Here is an 18,955-nt window from a genome sequence, read left to right as displayed (position 1 = left end):
GAAGTGGCAGGGCGCAAAAGGTGCCCAGCTTAGGACTTAAGGTAGCGAAGCTCGAGGGATCCGTGGGACTACACCTTGGGCCACGACATACTAAAATTTCACAGGATTTAGAAGCCATCGAGCTCTTAAATCGCTTCGGCGGACGCTCCATGATGTGATTAAGCTAAACCTAGGCCCTCACGAACTGGAGCATCACGAGGGGACCCTGGCTTTAGCTGTCATCGATGCCTTAATACTTGTTTGCTTATATAAAGTGGAAGAAATAGATCCTGAAATAAAAGACTGGTCTGCAATAAAATTCATTAAGGAAAAAAATATGTATGAAATAAATAACAAAGATCATGGCATATTTTTATTAATTTAATTACCAATTAAATATATTACATCCGTAAATATTTTATAATTTTTAGTGTGATTTTAGACATTTGGTGATGAATAATCTAATGATATTGCTCTGAGATTTTGATTCTAGTAGAGTAGTATTAAAGTCTAGTCTTGCTTGAATACATTAACTAGTAACATTAGATAAGACCATGATGTCTTCAATATCTGCAAATTGAATATAGTTAATAAAACAATTTTATTTATTTACGATACTAAATAATAAAAGCCATTATAGCAAGCAAAACGGCTAATCGAACACTGATGACTATTTATTTATTTATCGATTCATAACACAGATGTTATGAAATAAAGAAAGAATGCGGACAATTTCACTACGATCCGCGTTAACAATGCAGTGAATCATTGTCCGCCGGTCTAGCCATGCCTTCTAACCAACACACCCATAAATGTTGAAATGTGCACTAGGTAGGTATCTTGAGCAGATATTGATGCAAAAATACATTATTAAATACCTTAATATTATCTCATTAATAATTTAAAAAGAACTCAATGTACCGTGCTGTAGCTTGCCATGCAAATAACGGAAAATCCATACGTAGTAACACAAACAACCTTTTGCGCTCTGTAATAAAAAAGTAACTTTAACGTCATAATAATAAAATACTATTTTCACCGGACGGAAATAAGCCAGAAAATACACAACTCATCTCATTGTTAAATGACCAGATCCGTAGAAGAACCAAGGTCACAAACGCAGCTTGGAGAATTTTTCATCTGTAGTGGCAGTAGGCGGGTTGAAAGGTGGCCCACAGGCTCAGGGATGTCGTGGATCCAGTGGGGACTATAAGGACCGGCGATATATGTAATGTCTCGGAAAGTCGCTGCTTACTTGCAGTACTAGGCGTCTATCGGTTAAAAATAAGAAGACGTTCTTGTGCACAAAGCACGTTGATTATTATTATTTATCATATGACTTCTTTCGGAACATATCTACTTAACCTATGATTGAATGTTGTACAAACAACGCGGAACCAAAAATCAATGCCCATAATGAAAATAGAAAAAAAGCCCAAAAACCTTTTTTTATTTAATTTTTAAAATTAAATAAATAGTTTTGAGTCTTTTTTTCATTATTTTTATCCAGAAAATGACAATGATTTATGAGATGTAACGAAAATTTTATTAATATAAAATAAAGAATTGCTGGTGGTATTTTTAAAAACAAGGCATTTGCGAACAGATCTTAATCTTTTATTACAATTATTGCCGCCTATTATATAATCTTCGGTCTTTTTCTCATAATTGGAAAAGAGCGCAATTTTAAATGACCCGTCTATTATAGCATAAGAATATTTACCGGTAGAGTATAATTATTAAAGAAGTTTTTATATTCTGTGGTACGTTGTACCAGCCGCTAAAGTAAACTGCGTCAGATATTCCTTCGCTCTAAAAAAGAAAAGTTTTTATATAAAATTAGTTAATATTTACATTCTATTGTTGATTAGATAATACGCCATTTTGCAATAAACATTATGACAAATAATATACAAAATGATTGATTATACGCGTAAGAGCTTACACGAAGTGAATGCATTGCTCTTTGGCTATCAATTATGAATGGTACACCTTATCCAAATATACATAATTTCAAAAATAACAAATAATTATAATAGCAACAAAAAGCATTTTTAAAATCACTATACATTAAAATTAACTATTTGTCCATACAGACTATTCGGTCAGAAGTGATTGTCCTATCGCATGCCAACACAAAAAATTAAATTAATGTAATATATTTCGAAGTGATCATTTTATACCCGGTGGTTTATACTACCTTTAAAGTGTTCACGCTTATAACCAATCACCCTGCTAGAGTTTGTTGTGAAAATTAAATGCTACAAATTAAATGATAAATAAATAAAATTGTTTTCTTAATAAATCAATAAAAAAATATAATACTCACAGATTCTATGAGCCTTTGCCCGTACCAGCAAAGTAGCCAAATTTGAAGGGTTGCCGTTGTCAAGAACAATTTGTAATTTATTTCATTCCATTTTTCAACGAACTATAAATTGGAACTTTTATAAAAACCAGACTTAAGGGTTTATTCTATGATTTCAATCTTTATTATTAAGTGATATTATTTGTACCTTTTAAATAGACTAAATAAATCGGTAAATGTATAAGATTACAAGGTTACACGAAAAGGTAGTAAGCATTGACAAATTTGATCTGTAATCAACAACCTTTATAAATATATACATCTATAGTTCAGTCGCGTTAAATATGCGGGAAATCATTGTTGTCTGCCGACCAATGTCAAGTTGTTCAACGAACAACTATTGTTTTCCAAGATAGGCTTTCAACCGGTCACAGTAAACTTTAGTTTCGAACCAGGAACGATTTGGTTACGGGCTGTAGCCAAGCCGGTTCTCAAGTTCTTAACGCGCCTCGCCACGTTTAATTAAATTGCGGCGGACTCAAGAAATTGCTCGAAGAGTTCTCAAGGTCACGAAGAATTGAACTTAGTTACTGTAAAAAGGTTTAAGCGGGTATCCTCAGCGCTATAACACCTTAATTAGTTTAGCTGTAAATACCAACGGGTAAACAGCAATACCGGAGGTTAAAAAGAGAAAAATAATAATGTTTGTAACGCTTTGAGCACAATGCAGGTGATATACAAATAGATTATTTTTATCTAGTCATTATTTTTGTATATTCTAAGGCAATTGACTCGGGGAGCAGGATAAGAAAAAAATATTTTAGTACTCACCACACAACAAAATCCGCAGAAGCAGATAATAACTGAACTATTTATAAAGTTTATAAGTAGTGAAAAAGTAAATTGATTTTCCACGTCGCCAGATAGTCTGATGATAAATAAATATTTTGCACATTTATAACAACGAACAAAAGCGACAGGGAGTATGCCAAAATAATATTAGCTAAAACTCCACTTTGTAAATACGGGAACGCTTTCGTCTTAAAAGTGTCATGTAATAAATAAATTTAAGAAATTTATTTAACAACTCTTGTTAAAATCCTACTATAGGTTTAAGTGATAGTAAAACTAGAGGTTAAATTCCTCTACTACTGTATTAAGGACTGTAAAATTGACCACAAAAAACCCTTCTGAGTTTATGGCAGGTTTTTCTCAGATCAGAGCATGGTTGGCCCCACGTAACTTTGCCATCATAGGGAAGTTCAATCTAATACATCATCTTCGTCATGTTTTCAGCCCATAGACGTCCACTGCTAGAGATTGACCTCCCTACAAAATATCTATGGGACATATATTATAATCGTCACGCTTTGCGGGCGAATTGGCGATTGCAGTTAATTTACACTCACGACGCAAATGCCATCCTCTGGAAATTTATTAGCAGCAGCAATTCTATGTAATTAACGCATAAAGTGTGGTTTATATTAAAGATAAAAGGTAAAATTCGTTTATTTAACATAGGAACTTTCAACAGAATTGTTATTGATCGTTAACTTATTAATTTAATATTTTAATCTATCTTATGTTTAGGCATGAAGCAGAATATGCTTAGCAAGGAGTTATAGTCGTGGAAAAGGAACATGAAGAAACTAAACAACAACACAATGTAAAATAAAGTTGTATTCCTAGAACCGAACCCACGACCTGTGATCGCAAGTCCCAGTTCTCTACCACTGCAATCTAATTCATGTGTATCATATTGGGCTGTAATGGCATTCTTACACAAGTGATCACTGTAAATAATGAATAATAAAATAAATAACCGAAGATCACTGTGGAATCGACCAACAAGGGCAAGTTATGAGGGTTGAAGAAGGTCATAAAGAAGCAATTTCATCCACGTGTCATAAAACAGTCTTAATAATTAATTTATTAAAATACGAGGTACATCAATTAAGGAAACACGAAAGTGGTAAGCAACAAAATTTAAATATCTAACTTTACCTGATCAAGGCACGATGTTTTAAAATAATTTCAACCATATTCTTTTGATAAATTCTTTCACGTCCATTGATACTATTATTTTCAGTGTTGTCTCTAATGTAGTCTGCACTGTATACGCCTGAAGATATATAATATATTGTTAAAAGAGTATAACCATTATCGAATGCTAAAGAATAACACATAAATATCATTACTTAAAAAAATATTTAAAAACACACCGAGAGGATACGCATCTATGAGTTGTTCGTCTGTCGACACGAAGAACATTTTCTTTATTCTGATGCCAAGCAATTCGAACTGCATGGTTATGTGACAAAGGAATACACAGAACAGGACGTCTGATGCAAATATAAAGCAAAGCGTTATAGAACCTAAAATAAAATAAAGGAGACAAATAAGAATGAAGAAGAAATGTAATGGATCTTTTTTATTTAGTATCATGAAAGAACTGCACTTCTAGCAGCCAATAAGTAAGTATAGTCCGTGCAAAAACCTTTAACAACTAAAAAAGTTATAACCATTCATCCTAAATCAAGATTATTAAATTTAAATTATTATATTAATATTAAACTGAATAAGCAATAGTACTGCTTAGGGCCTATATTATAGCTGCCTATACTTAGACTGGCCATTAATACTGTTATGATTAAAAAAAATCAAAAAATAACTATTTTAAATTTGGAATCTTTCATTTATATATGATAGTTCATTGTGTTATTTTTTTATTTTCGCGGCAATATGTTGATAAATATTTAGTTATATTAAAATAGAATCGAATCGCGATGAATGCATTACGGAAAGTAGGTATGGTACCAATACAATTTTTAAAGTCGTTCAAAATGCTTGGTGTTAGTTAAATGTCTATGAGGAGCGGTACACGCCGTCTACGTAGTGTTCGTATGAAAAAAGCGATCAACGCAGTAAAGAAAAGAATCGGAAGAAATCCTATCTGAAAGCAAAAAAAATTACCTCGGGAGATGAGGATAGCAACCTAGAACCATGTCGCGTATTTTAAAATATAACTAAGGAATTACAACTAAGGGATACACTGGTTATGATGTGATGATAATTTAGAAAAGAACAGGGCAGTAAAATTAAAACAACTACTTACGAAAAGTTCCAGAAAAAATGTTTACGGATGAGAACATTTTTACTATTACAATTTTTATTTACAGATAGTTGTAAGCTCTGAAGAAACTTCCCAATAAGTCAACAGAGTACAACTTTTCCGACTTCAGTGATTTTTTCAGTGGGCCAAATTGAAATGTTATAATCCAATATATTTTTTATAACAGGAGAAGTATATATGATTAAATTATTTTCTGACTTTTAAATGTAAAATTACAAGTACATTATTTAATAAATGTGATTATAGCATGAGTGTGTATGTATATGTTTGATTTTATTTAAAAATAACAGATGTTGAGTTTCTGGCCAGCTCTTTAGTGCGGATCAGGAGTTTGTGCTTCACAGACTGACAACCATGACTTGATGTTAAAATAATTGATGATTCAAAAATTTCTTTTAATATCTACTTGAATAAAGGTACTTTGAATTTGTTTATAAAGTAGCAATTAATTTAGTTTAATGTTATTTAAAAAACTTGATTAATTTCTATCGTCTATATTTTTAGACGTAGAATACAAAATTAGTTACATTGCCACGTTTGTAAAACAGCTAGGACTTCGAATGGTCCATGTTGGAATTGGTCGAATGGTAACCAGTACGAGAAGGTGAGGCTGAGTGGGATATCTTGTCCCATGGAGCGCTGCACAATCACGACGAACGGCGGCAATACGAACATGACACACAAGGTCACGTTACAGAGAGAGTAACCTGAATAGGAATAAGGGAAATTATTAAAATTAAAATATTGACAAAGTACTGTTGCAGAAACTTGAACCTTAACATTTTATCGGCTGCCTTTGAACCCACAAGGTGCGTCCAACGACAAAATTATTTATAGTAGACAGATTTAGAGCAATGACCTAAGGGCAATAAGACTTTAATATATGAACCACGCGACTGAGGGAACTTGATGATATTATTTTCGCGGTAGTGTAAATAAATATGTTACTTTGACAAATACAAGCCTTCCGTAATAGCATTCCGTATGGAACATTAATGCGGTTAAGTTAGTATCATTGAAAAATTTTTGTAACTAGCTCAGCGAGCTTTAGAGATGACTATGTTCAAAATTTCTTTATAGAATCGAATTAGGACTTCTTGTTACTCTCCTTTCGAAGGCGAACGAAAGTCATCGACAATATTTAGAGTAGAATGTTAGTTTGAAGTTTCAGTAGGCAGACCATATGACGCACAGGACTGGTGGCCGTTGGGGCTTTGAGATTTTGAACAGGAAAACGTAGCCGTCCACCCATGAAGTAGATAAACGACCTTTTTAAAGTTTTCGGATCATCGCATTTTACCGGTCCTATTGGAAATCTATTAGAGAGACTAGCTGTGGTCCTCCAATGGCAGAAATGATGATGATGAAGCTCTGAGTTTGTCATTTTATACTGTATACTTTCCTAACGAAGCTATGGATCGGCACCCGCACAGTGAATTCATGCTATGCCGAGAAGTCTCATCTGAAGTAATTGTTCAAGGGGCTTAACTTAGCCGTGTGACAAGGATTTTGATAATAGATATATATTATATGCATTCTAATATCCGGTTTCTATTAATTCTTTAACCCTTCACAAGGCGACTTAGTTTCGTCAGTGCGGAGCGGACTATGTTGTATTCCTCCGGTGTTACGGTGTTTTGCGGCCAAAAGTCTCGTAACTCAGCTATCAGGTTTTCGTAGACGGGCCGGTAGTACACTATTTTGTAAGTCTTCACTATGCCTGTAATAAACGATTCCATTAATTTAGGCAACGAACAAAACTCCATACAATAGTGTTTAGTGGACATATTCACTATTCATTTATTCATATAACTATCCACATTAGATCATTTACAGTGAACACTTGTGTACGTCATGAGAAGAATGCCAGAAGAGCCCAATTTCATAGAAACTAGATTCAGATTGAACTTCCTAGATTAAGATTATTTTTGAATCAAGTTTTCATAGCCTATTGTAAAAATTTTACTATTTATAATTATTTTAAATTTATATACGTTACTAATTGATGGCATAAATAGGATTCACAATCAATGTATAAATAACAGATGCGATGTAAAATGAAAGTATTTTGGCTTTTAGTGTATTGTAAGATACAGTCCATTTGCGATAAGATTGTATATTCTTTTTAAATGGATGAATGTGAAACGCGAAAATAAATATCGTTATTTTTGAGTAGCAACTAACCAAGTATTAGATATCCGACGCAGGGCATCATTGTGAACAGGTCGATGAAGGAGCCATCGGCTGCAGTTTGCATCATGTTGATCAGTTCCAGTGTCATGGCCAGCAGCACGTTGGCGCACTCGAACCAGTAGAACACGTTCCACAGCAGCCTAACAAATGGTTTTGCTACTGGAAGATTACTCAACTTCTATTCTACCATTATATCATGAAATTATTGTTGACCTAGCTTATACCACTGCCTAAGTGGTTTTTACAGATTACGTGGAAGCGAGGAGGCTAGGCCTCAGCGCCTAGTATAAAACCTCTTTTGAGCCTCAGCTGGAACCGGACTGCAGTTTCATTGATTTTTTTATGCCTCCATTTTTGGGGACTTTTCGTTACTACCTGACATGAGTGGGGCAGGAACTTTAAACTATTTTTTATCTTATTCTTTTATTTCACTTTCACCTTTCATTCTCATAAACTCTTATATTACCATTTCTTTCTGTCCTTCACAATCTCTTTCTTTCTCTTTCTCTCTTTCTTCACTCAACTCAATCGTCTACCGTGCATCACCTTCCTTACTTCATCTTCGTTCCTAGACCACAGTTTGCCACATTATCACTGTTTTGAATGGGTATTCTTGTTTTTATTTACATTTTACCATTTGTCGTCATTTATTTCTAGTTTTATTTTTATACAATTAGAGGTATTTTATTATCCTTTCTTATTTACTAAATCTTCATTGCTTTTTTCATGATTAACTTTGGATCTTCCTCGTCACTTTTTGACTTACTTTAGAGCATCATTCTTTTCTATTGTATATTGTACTACTTTTTTAGAGAATTTTAGGAATGTAGGGCGACATTCGTTGTCGTTCATGAGGGAGGCGATACTGCCTTTTTCAATCCTCTTCCCCATTTCGACCTTTGAATCAGAGCTTAGTCGTCCAAATACAGGATAGCCGAAAATAATTGCTAGCTCCAAGAGATATACGAGGGATTCTTTAAGCTTAAACCTATATAGGTACTCAGAGAATCCTCTGTGGCCGCTGAACATTTGGACCAGACATGTATCCTGGCAATGTAGCTGGACTTTCCGGAGTACCCGATAGGCTGTTACAGAGTTCAGGAAAAATTCCTCGTTGTGCATGCCGTCGTACCTTCCGTATACTTCCTGTTACATTCGTCAAGCGTATCCAGCCTGAGCTGTCGCTTGACGAAGGAAGTTGATCATCTCCTTGTACTCTAGTCTTGTTTCATACTTCAGGGTCAATCTTGGCTAACTAGCCCGCCCCCTTGTTTTCCTTGCGTCTCTGCGTGCGCTTTTACTCAATAGATGCTCTACGAATTCGATAATGCCTGCTTAGCATTTTGACTCAAGGGAGTTTAAGGGGTCCGAACGAGAACTTGGTAAGTTGTTGTCTATTACCTGACTAACATTATTGCCACTTCGAAAAGCTTTAGCGCTGGGGGGAAAAGTAAAGTGGAAAGTAGAATGGTCACCAATTGAACTCCCGATGGGTTGCCGACCACTATGATACATGAGCCGACTTTAGTTCCGTAAGATTTCACTTTATTTAAAGGTAAAAAGAGTAATCTGGTTACGAGTAAGTTATAAATATATCTGCGTTTAAACGTGAATTAAAAAACTACATCTAAATATCCATTTATTAGAGAGTAAGTTCGCACGAGTAAGAGTTTTTTTAACGTATCGGAAAGACCGGTCATGTAGCTTTTTACACTCAAAGGAAAGACGTAATTATAAATATACATTAGTTAAAAGCTCTTACATTAGAATTTTATGCACCAGCTTTTTACTTATTGATTTATTCTTATTACTATTTACTAAGAATCAAGAACCACTTTTGTACGTCATGAAAAGAATGCCCGAAGAGTTTAATTTTACAAAAACAAAAACAAGATTGAGTTCCGCTATAAAGGCGTGCTTCAACTTAAAACCACGAGGTTTCTAAACGCGCCTTGATCTGAGAAGAGTTCGAATGTAACTGAAACGTGCTTTTTTACTCATTGTGAAGCGATCAATCTCGAAAGTTTATTTTACTAGATTTTAAGTAAAAATAATATATATACTTTACTTTTATTATCTTTATTTGTTATTTAATGATGTTTTAGGTGGAAACATGTCACCCCTTTTATTTATGTCCAATTACATAAAAAAATTATATTTATGTAATCGTAAAAACATAGGTTTGTATAATAACTTTGCTCCTTCCGTACATGAGTGTATTAAAATAAAATTACAAGCACCAATGTCATAATTGTTTCAAAATATATTTTTTTTTCGAAAGTCTGGAGCATTCACATATCGTATGTTATACAGTTCGGAGGAGTTTACGTTTTTAATCATGAATCCAAAACTATTTAATAGAATGCGACCAGATCTGAGACTCATGACCACCTTCCCTCGTTTACTTACTTTGCCGACGGCGAATCTTCCCGAAATAATCTCACGCCAACCAGCAGGAATGCCGCCTTTGCGATGTTGTACGTTGCGTCATATTCGCTTTTATCAAATTTAAGATTCTGCAAATGCAAAAACTCTGTCTTATACAAAACATGTATCAAATTCTTTGAAATTTCAATGCTTTCTAAAAGGAAAATAAGGTTACATAACACTGAAATTAAAAACTAAAATTTCGGAGCTTGTCTTCATTGATGATGCTGCGAATAACGCACATAAAGCACGTCTGCAAGAAAGGCTTACTGTGATTGTTTTAGAGGATGATAATCATCTAAAGCGGTAGTGAATTTTTAAATCAATTTCGAAACCCGTTTCTGTATCGTCATCGGAAGATAGCGATAATATCGTTGATTCGTTGAGAAATAAGTGATATTTAGCGTATGTTTAACGTAAGACAAGATTACTTTTTGTACTAATAGTAGTACAGTTAAAATATAAGTATTTAAGATTTATCAAATGTAATGTATATAAATACATTATATAGTAATATGAATAATAAAGTACGAAAATGATGATATATTGTTTTAAATAGGTTTGTTTTTCGATCTCACTTCATTTAATGTTAATTTATGAAGTTATTTCCAAACGTACGTTTTTGCTCTCTTCGTCTCCAGTGTTCATAAAATAGTTTTGGCAGAACCCTTAGTATTATAAACATTTTAAAAGCAGCTAAATCTTTTATTTTTTTCGACAATCTCACAGCTTATCTATTCTGCGTTAGCTTCATTTAAATATAGATAAACTCGCCATTAATTTCATATGTTAATATAATTCTACAATATAGGATAAAAGATGCACCTACTCGATTTCCATGATATGTTTCAATAATTTTCTTTTTGGAAAAAACCCTCCGGAAGAAAGACATATTTTAAATACAACTCTTTTACTTATGTTCCGCCTTATACAGAAAACACTGTTTTTATATTGCTTCAAACTTATAATTAAAATATACGGTATAAAGCTAGGTTCACAATACGCATCTTATTTTTTAAATATTTGGTGAGTTACTCTTGGGGTATTAACTTTGTATTAAACAAGTTATTTACATAAAAATCAAATCAATTTAAGTAGTTTATTTATAAATTCCGACGTAATGTTGAATTTAATTAATTTTTAATACACCTAGAATTTTATGTAAATTATTTTTTATCACATTAGATTACGAGAAATTATCGATAATTCGATTTGCGAATAAGCAACAGGCAGCTGTGGAGAAGCAGAGAAAGAGAAAAGTAACTTAAATCAAAGTTCGTCGTCTGTCAACAAGACGATTATTTGGGCATTGGTTCGGACTCGTTAGCAAGCGGCCGTTAAAATATTAAGGTTGAATTGGCAGCTGTTAGTAACGCCATTCTCAAACCACAATAATTCTTTAATCGTTTTCTATAGGGCTAAAAATATTGGATGTGGTACTTCTCCGAGCCTAATTATGCAAAATAGTTTATAACTCAATCTTTAACTCACAAATAAAGTTAATGTTAGGAAATCAATGTCATCGCCTGTACGATAGTATTCGTTCCTGTAGTCATGACTTAAAGACGTAAATTATGACTAAGATTTTGTTTGTGCATTACAACTGTATAACATCTGTATACTATGTATGCAAACTTTCGTACACGTGTATAAGTATTAATAATTTTGCCGTATTTCAGGTTTTACATGTCATATTTTATCATATAAAAACATATTTTTTCACTATGTCATATGTTTTACCAGAGATAGATTTTCGTATTAAGCTTTTTAACGGTATAACAAGAACATTTTATTATCCAGATAACAAGTTCCTGTATGAAATAATACTGACAGAAATTTGAAAATGATAATAAACGCACGACAGCATAGAACAAAAAGCCGCCGTGGACGGTAGGCCTAAAATGTGAGATTATGAAGTAAATAAAGGGATTGAATTTTAACTTGAATTGTATCTTAATGTATAATAGTTGAATTCGTTTGCTTTTTTTTAGAATCCGTTGGTCATCTTTAGCCAAAGTGACTCCGCTCAAATCGGTTTTATGGACCCTGGGACGAAAGCAGGAAAAAATACATTGAATAATAAATTTATAAATTAGGATTAAACCCATTTAGCTCTAATTTTGTTAGTTTGGTAATAAAGATATAACTTCTAGTCCACATTCATTTTTAAATGTTAAATTTTAAATCGACTCTTTATGTTCTTGCATATTTTTATTAAATATTTACGGGTTATATTACGTCAGTATCACAGCAGTACAATTTTAAATATTTAACTTTATAATTTGCTACGTTTAGAGAATCGTCTTTTCAAATGCATATTTGATTATATTTTGTTTTCTTTTGTTTATTAAACAAATGATATTGATAATGAATGCATAGGTTAAAATTTAAATAAACAAGTATAAAAAGAAAATAAATTATAATTGGATCGAGTACCCAATAATTTGCGTTTTATTTACGATTAATTTAAACAGGTGGTTAAAAGATGATCAAAGGATGATTCGTGTATTCGTGCCCTGTGTTTAGTGGGTCGTATGTTTTTTTTTAATTTTTATTAATGAAGCCAAATGAACAAAGACCAAATTAATACGTGCAGCGTTTATCTACTAGTTAATTGGTGGGCGATGTAAAATTCGGCGGAAGGATATTTTCGAATGTACCTGTATATATCAGTACGGGGAAAAAGTGTTTTAGGTTGATATTGATAGCATTAAAAAGGTTACATTATAAACACCAATTATTGAAATACTGTTTCAACCTTATTTCTCTTTTTATAAGAAATACTAAACCTAATGAAGAAAACAGATTAATTTTGAATTTTTACTTCAAAAAAAGGTAATTGCAACGAACGCGAGTAAAAAACGAAAGACTTAATGCAGTGTCAGTAAGAGTAGCATAGGTTTATGCGTTTTCAATCAGAGAAATTTAACGTCAAATATGCTTCGTGCTCTGTTGCCCAGGTATGGATTGAATGGACGCTATTTCTTAAAATTTAATTAAGATCGGCGTATTACTGTTGTGAAATACGCGATTTTTCGGAAGCGTGGTTAGTGTAATATTAAACCTCTTTTGTCACCCTGACAATGTGTAATCGCTATGCGATTTTGACTTTTTTTAAGATGAGAGATTATGTCAAGAGGGGAAAAAGGATGAAGACCAAATTTTATTCGAGAAGGACCGAATTATATTCAGTTAGGTTTAGGTTCAGTTACATGTGTTTAGATGTGTTGGGTCTCGATTTCTCGGTATACATCAACGTGCCTTTGTCGCCAAATTGATTTTTTATTTGAACCTAAAACTGAAATGCGAAGCAGATTGATTACACTATTTATGACAGTAGTCTTAGTGTAGTGTGTTATACAGTGTAAGATGTATGGCGGCGACAATTACTATTTACGCCGTAACTAAAAAAAATAAAATTGACCACAACACAGTCCTGAAAAAAAAAAAACAGAGTATAAACTACAAGAACTTCCTATTGGGGTACCAGACAAGCTTACTGAAATAATCATTTGGTAATTATTTTTGACACGTAATAAAATAGAAACGTTTTTAAGAGATTTATAATATTATCGGAAATTGGCGTCCCCTGTAATATACCTACAGTACCCGGCGATAAATATTGCACATCGACCTTAGGAAAGAGACAATCGGCTTTGTAGAGTGTTATCTCAGTCGCACGAAATACGACTGACAAAACGTCACATAGGTAGTGTGGGACAGAGATAGTGCTCTACGAAGCCGAAATTAGCCGATTGTATTATTCCAAAGGTCGATGTACAATATTTATCAACGCGCATTGTACCTCAGACTTTTTGTAATGATACTGTCGTGCGTCTACTTGAATACAGTCGTGAAGAGTTCGCTTGCTGTGCGTCCTACCACGATTCAATTGCAATGCTAACACAATACTGCCTCAGTGCAAACGCGATTAAGTAACGATACAAAAGTACCTACAATCGCTACAGTTGCAAGGACTGCGTTGAGGCAGCATTTAATCACGTTGTCTTTAGTGCTGCTTTTGCATAGGCAGCTGAAACGTGAGCGATGAAGTGGGAATATTGGATGCACTCATTTTATAATGAAAGATTACGTCTTACACGTACGTTGTACGATCTTATATACAACCACCCCACTAACGCGCCACCTTTCTATCCTCGTAGCGCATTGGTATTGCTACAGCGTCTCAAATGCGACTAGGTTAGTACCAATTGTACCATGCGTTAGTACCAATACTATCGCGCGTTTACTAAGCGCAGTATCGCTACAAAAAGTCGCCGCAAGGGACCTCAGTTTTGCGATAGGTAACTCCAAGTAATTTACTAATGTCAGTTGAGATGATTTTGTCTTAAAGATGCTATCGAGTCTTGCTTTAGTCTATTTGACCATATTGGGAGGCCGCCAAGTTATTATGGCGGATGCATGGTGTATTTAAGTGCGGTTACCTACAACAAAAGGCTCAGCCTTGATAGTAATTTGAAACGCGGATGACATTCTGATTTAAAAGCATCCGTTCGGTTCATCGTCATCATGTCAGACGCTCACAGTCTTACGCTGCCTGCATCCAGAGGCTTCGAGATTTTGTAGTTTCTCTGAGAGGAACAGTGGGTGACCTTGAATCTCCTAAACGGCCATGCTTCAAATCTATATTTCGTCACTGGCAACACCTACTGGTCAAAGATTTGTCTTCAGACGTTGCAGTATTTTGGACTAGATGTTTCAGGACTTCCCGAACGTCGCCCTTCCAAGTTGGATTTGGCGAGCAATCTCTTTCTCGAACTTGGACTCACCTAGATTTAAGGTTAGTCCCGTTGCTATTATTTATATATAAATACCGTTGAAGTGGCCGATGGCAGGCCATATAGCGTGCAGAACAAATGGCGGCTGTGGCTTTAAGGTCCTGGAGTCATCCCGCAAGTGTGACAGATGACTTTGTTAAGGTAGCTACAACTAGACGCTGAATGCGGGACACTTTATCGGTCCTCTAGAAATCTATGTGGAATGTCATGAAAATTATGTGTCAAAATCGTTTGTTCTGCACAGTCTGCCTTGCGACTGTACAAACTTTTTCACAAAATTTTAATGATCTTTAATAAGGGTAGTTCATAAAATGAATAAAGCTTAGCTTTTATTAGTAATAGTAATAAAATATAAATACAAAAGTACACTATCATATGGCGTGAGTCAAGGAACTAAATGGATTTTATACATTCTCCACTTCTTCCTTGAGAAGTCTCACTAGGTTGTTGAATTTGCTGCCGTCGAAAATGAGAATCTGTAATAGAAAATTTTTTTTTTAGTATTTAATAAATCGCAATTATTAATATATTAACAGAAAAAGTATTTACATACTATCTACGTATAAAACAGGTAATACATATTTATTTAAAAAATTGTATAATAATTTCACCTTCCAAAATTACAACTGGATCATTGTCATAATATGCAAACGACGAATAAGATATTGAAAGGTGCTTTCGAAATGCATCAAAAAACGCCCACTACAAGGCATAGGTTTCGTTTAAAGATAAGACAAGTAGTAGGTAGTTTTGTATTTCATGAACAAGTAATTTGAATTCTCTGTGATTGTTTTTAATATTTATCAACACCATAAAACTTGTTACCTTTCTACATGGGGTTAATGCACCACCATCATAGTCCCACTGGGACAAATCAGCTTGCTCTGTTACATCAACATCAAAGCTGGCAAGTGCTTCCTCTAATAATGGCTTCTCTTCTTGATTTGCAAACAAAACCTCTGACCCCTCATCTAAAAAACAGGATAACAACTTAAGACCAGTAAATTTTAAAACTAAATAGCCCTTATTATCTCAGTGGCCATCATTTCTGCACGTTGTCTTTTCCACTTACACTTCAACTTAGTAATCCTATGAAAAGATTATTTAAAAAAGCAACAGGTATTTCTTCAACTTATACATAAATACAAGTCTTATACCTCCCACAAACCTTGTACCAAATATATTTGACAGATCATAAAGTTACTTTAATAAATATCTGAAATGCTGTTATTACAGACTGCCTAAGGATGGCACAAATAGTATATAAATAGATAGTAATGTCATATTGTTTGATGCTGGATACTCACACAAAAGGGCACCACTTAGTAGTGTCAGAATTAATAGAAATAAATGGTGATACAACATATACAACAATTTTATCATATAAATAATGATAATAACTTAAAAGTCCAATTAAAAAAAAGAGAAATATGAAGCAAATTCAAATTTCAAATCATCATGTACAATGCAAACACAATTTATTATGATAAATATACACCTGAATTAAAGAACTAAGTTTATAAAAGCAAGAATAATTTTCTAACTTAATTTTGGATAATCCCTATAAACTATAATTGCCTCACCTCCTGTATTATATGTTTTGCATATCCATATTAAATATTGGAATGTGTACGGCATATTTTTTTTTACTGCTTTATCTAGCTCTGACTGGAGAGATGCAAATAAAGGAACACTGATGGCAGCTGGAATGTTAAGAATCCTGAAAAATATCAATTGATTAATAAATGATATAAAACATTTTATGTATTAAGGATAGAATCAAATTCATTGTAATCATGTCAGTTGAAAGATTCCCAAAGCAAGACATATGACTCCTCCAAAGATTACTGCAATGACCAGAACACACAAGAGCCTTTTGGCCCCAATGACTGTCTGTTGCATGAGCCATTAAAGGATTCATGAGATTTCTACATTAAGTTTTGTTTTTACCCCTGTTGAATCCATGTAATTTTTTCATTCATAATAATAACAATAACTTATTTGACATACATCTACAGCACCCACCTTTCATTGATTACTAGCCCCACTTGCTTGCTGTCATCTGACAAGATTTTATTAATAAATGATTTAGTTTTATCATTGGCATTTTCTTCAGCAAGTGTTGTAAGTAGAGTCCTTATTTGTTGTATACAGCTTTCATCCTATAAATGTAATAATATACTGTTTAAGTTTCACTTAATATTACCAAAATTAGAGTAAATGTGAATTGAAACAGCTGTTACATCAAAAAATTCAAAACTTTCCTATTGAAATAATTCTTAGACCTAATTGGCATCCTTTCAATTCGGAAAAAGCATAAGTATAGTATTGATAAAAAACCAAACACATTTTATAAACCAAAATATAATTTTTACAGAAAGAATATTCATAGTAGGATTTTAATATTTGAAGGGTTAAGTAACGGGTGATGTATTTATTATACTAATATCTTTAAAGCTTACTTTTCTTTTAGTGATATTTATAACAGTTGTGATTCCAAATACACCGTCACTTCCATCGTCATCTTCATCATCATCTTCATCATCATCTTCTTGTCCATCATCAAGGCATTGTTTTACTACACTGCCCACATAGTTTTGTGCTGCAAAGCAAGTGAATATATATATTTTACATATCTATACCACTTAAACAATAAACAAGATTTACAAGAATTTATTCTTGCTCCTTTTTGAAATAATAATAAAAAAAAATTAATTTAAATAAATAATAATTTTCCAAAGAAGTTAAAAAATTAATTACAAATGAAGCATATAAACTTACAAATGATTATCTGTGCTAATCCCCCAAGGTCTACATTAGATTTTAGAAATAGTTGTCGTAAGAGTTGCTTTATTCCATGAAAGTCACAATCTTCAGGATTACGTCCTTCAAAATCAGCTTGTAGCTCCTGAAATTAAAGTTAGAGGAATTAATTTATGAACATAAATACCTACAAATAACACAATATCTTATATTATGAAGTGTATCTTTTTATTGGAAAAAACATTTATGAAATATTTGTTTATTAATTATAGGCATTTGTTTAGGCTTCATGACCAACTGTGTGAAAGGAAAGCAAAACAAGAGCAAATATTTATTGAAAGATTTAAACCGTTAATCTTTTATATTCTTTAATCAGGTTCATTTAAAACAAAAAAGTAGAGAAAATAACATTTGACAAAGGATTACACCTTCATTGGGTTAAAATTGAAATGTAAATATTAAAGAAAAGTTACTGGAATTTTGCGTAGCAGTTAAAGCTGTATGAGTAATAAATATTTTATTACACAAGAGTTTGTAACTTTTATGCCTTATATGTAAAATTAGTTAAATAACAAATATGCTGCAAAACATTAATAATGAAAAGAAAAATAAATTGCATTCCCTTTAGTTCACTGTTCCATAGAAGTAACATGATTAAATATATAAATGTATGTATAAGGACACAGCTATCTTCCCAGTAATTCTTATTTATGAAAACATATAACCAGATGTATAGATGTTTATTATTGACTATTACAATTCGTTAGATAAAGTGTTGATCGTTAAAAACACACTAAAATTTAATATTTTTGAGTGTTTTCAATACATTGCGTTATTTTGTATATCATTACATATATTTTCGCCATGTGTTTTTAGGTTATTTCGTACCTTGTCGCCGACGTAGTTACCGTCAGAATCTAAATCTGAGTCTTTCTCACTGCCGGAATCGTTTTCAATTTCATTGTCACTGTCGTCGATTTCTATTTCTTTGTTTTTTTTGTTAGACATTTTGGTATATTCTATGTAATTTGTAAAACACTGGAAATATTAAGTGCACTTTACCGCTAGTTTGTCTGACAATATTATGGTTGTATCATCTATGGTTTGACAATGACAGATACCCATAATGAAGTTATAAGGGGTAACATTATCTCTAGTACAATAAAGGTTTTGTAATATTTTAAAATGTTACAATTAGTTTAAGTATATAATTTCGTCACAATTAAACTATATTTTTGATAAAATAAATTAGTAATTATTATTTACTAACAATTTCGGACTTCATAAAAAGTGGCAGATCTCTTACAATATTATTCATTGTAAATGCAATTTTAAGTTCACGGACCCTTCTAC

The 18,955-nt window shown here is 32.9% G+C and overlaps 2 protein-coding genes across 2 annotated transcripts; both read right to left on the bottom strand.

The window, feature by feature from the left end:
* Positions 1-489: 489 nt before the first annotated feature.
* LOC137925818 (odorant receptor 85b-like) lies at positions 490-10,932 on the bottom strand. Its single transcript, XM_068769276.1, has 12 exons — positions 10,870-10,932; positions 10,023-10,129; positions 7,605-7,753; positions 6,988-7,140; positions 5,948-6,127; positions 4,510-4,662; positions 4,292-4,409; positions 3,119-3,215; positions 2,309-2,410; positions 1,703-1,791; positions 901-967; positions 490-549 (listed from the first exon to the last, which is right to left on the bottom strand). Exons 1-12 carry the CDS (start codon positions 10,930-10,932, stop codon positions 490-492), a joined length of 1,338 nt encoding a protein of 445 aa, XP_068625377.1.
* A 4,218-nt stretch (positions 10,933-15,150) lies between these two features.
* Positions 15,151-18,687, bottom strand: LOC137925954 (protein BCCIP homolog). Its single transcript, XM_068769452.1, has 7 exons — positions 18,491-18,687; positions 17,621-17,747; positions 17,302-17,441; positions 16,865-17,001; positions 16,423-16,559; positions 15,665-15,810; positions 15,151-15,315 (listed from the first exon to the last, which is right to left on the bottom strand). Exons 1-7 carry the CDS (start codon positions 18,608-18,610, stop codon positions 15,244-15,246), a joined length of 879 nt encoding a protein of 292 aa, XP_068625553.1. The 5' UTR covers positions 18,611-18,687; the 3' UTR covers positions 15,151-15,243.
* Positions 18,688-18,955: the final 268 nt, after the last annotated feature.

This window comes from Battus philenor, unplaced genomic scaffold (assembly GCF_028537555.1).
Source record: "Battus philenor isolate CCGP_79_NKW_IND1 unplaced genomic scaffold, ilBatPhil1.0.hap1 SCAF_28, whole genome shotgun sequence".
Taxonomy (NCBI): Eukaryota; Metazoa; Arthropoda; class Insecta; order Lepidoptera; family Papilionidae; genus Battus; species Battus philenor.
Note: the sequence above shows the minus strand (reverse complement) of the source record. Positions and strands in the feature narration are given on the sequence as shown.

Excerpts from the sequence above, each read along its gene's own strand:
- LOC137925818 (XM_068769276.1), bottom strand. The coding sequence starts at position 10,932 with ATGTCTTTCTTCCGGAGGGTTTTTTCCAAAAAGAAAATTATTGAAACA. Across the intron at positions 6,128-6,987 it reads ACTAAGTCGCCTTGTGAAGG|GTTACTCTCTCTGTAACGTG; the intron begins GTTAAAGAATTA and ends ATTCCTATTCAG. Across the intron at positions 550-900 it reads GCATGGCAAGCTACAGCACG|ATATTGAAGACATCATGGTC; the intron begins GTACATTGAGTT and ends TTCAATTTGCAG.
- LOC137925954 (XM_068769452.1), bottom strand. The coding sequence starts at position 18,610 with ATGTCTAACAAAAAAAACAAAGAAATAGAAATCGACGACAGTGACAAT. Across the intron at positions 17,748-18,490 it reads GTAACTACGTCGGCGACAAG|GAGCTACAAGCTGATTTTGA; the intron begins GTACGAAATAAC and ends CTTTAATTTCAG. Across the intron at positions 17,442-17,620 it reads ATTAGCACAGATAATCATTT|CACAAAACTATGTGGGCAGT; the intron begins GTAAGTTTATAT and ends CTTGCTTTGCAG.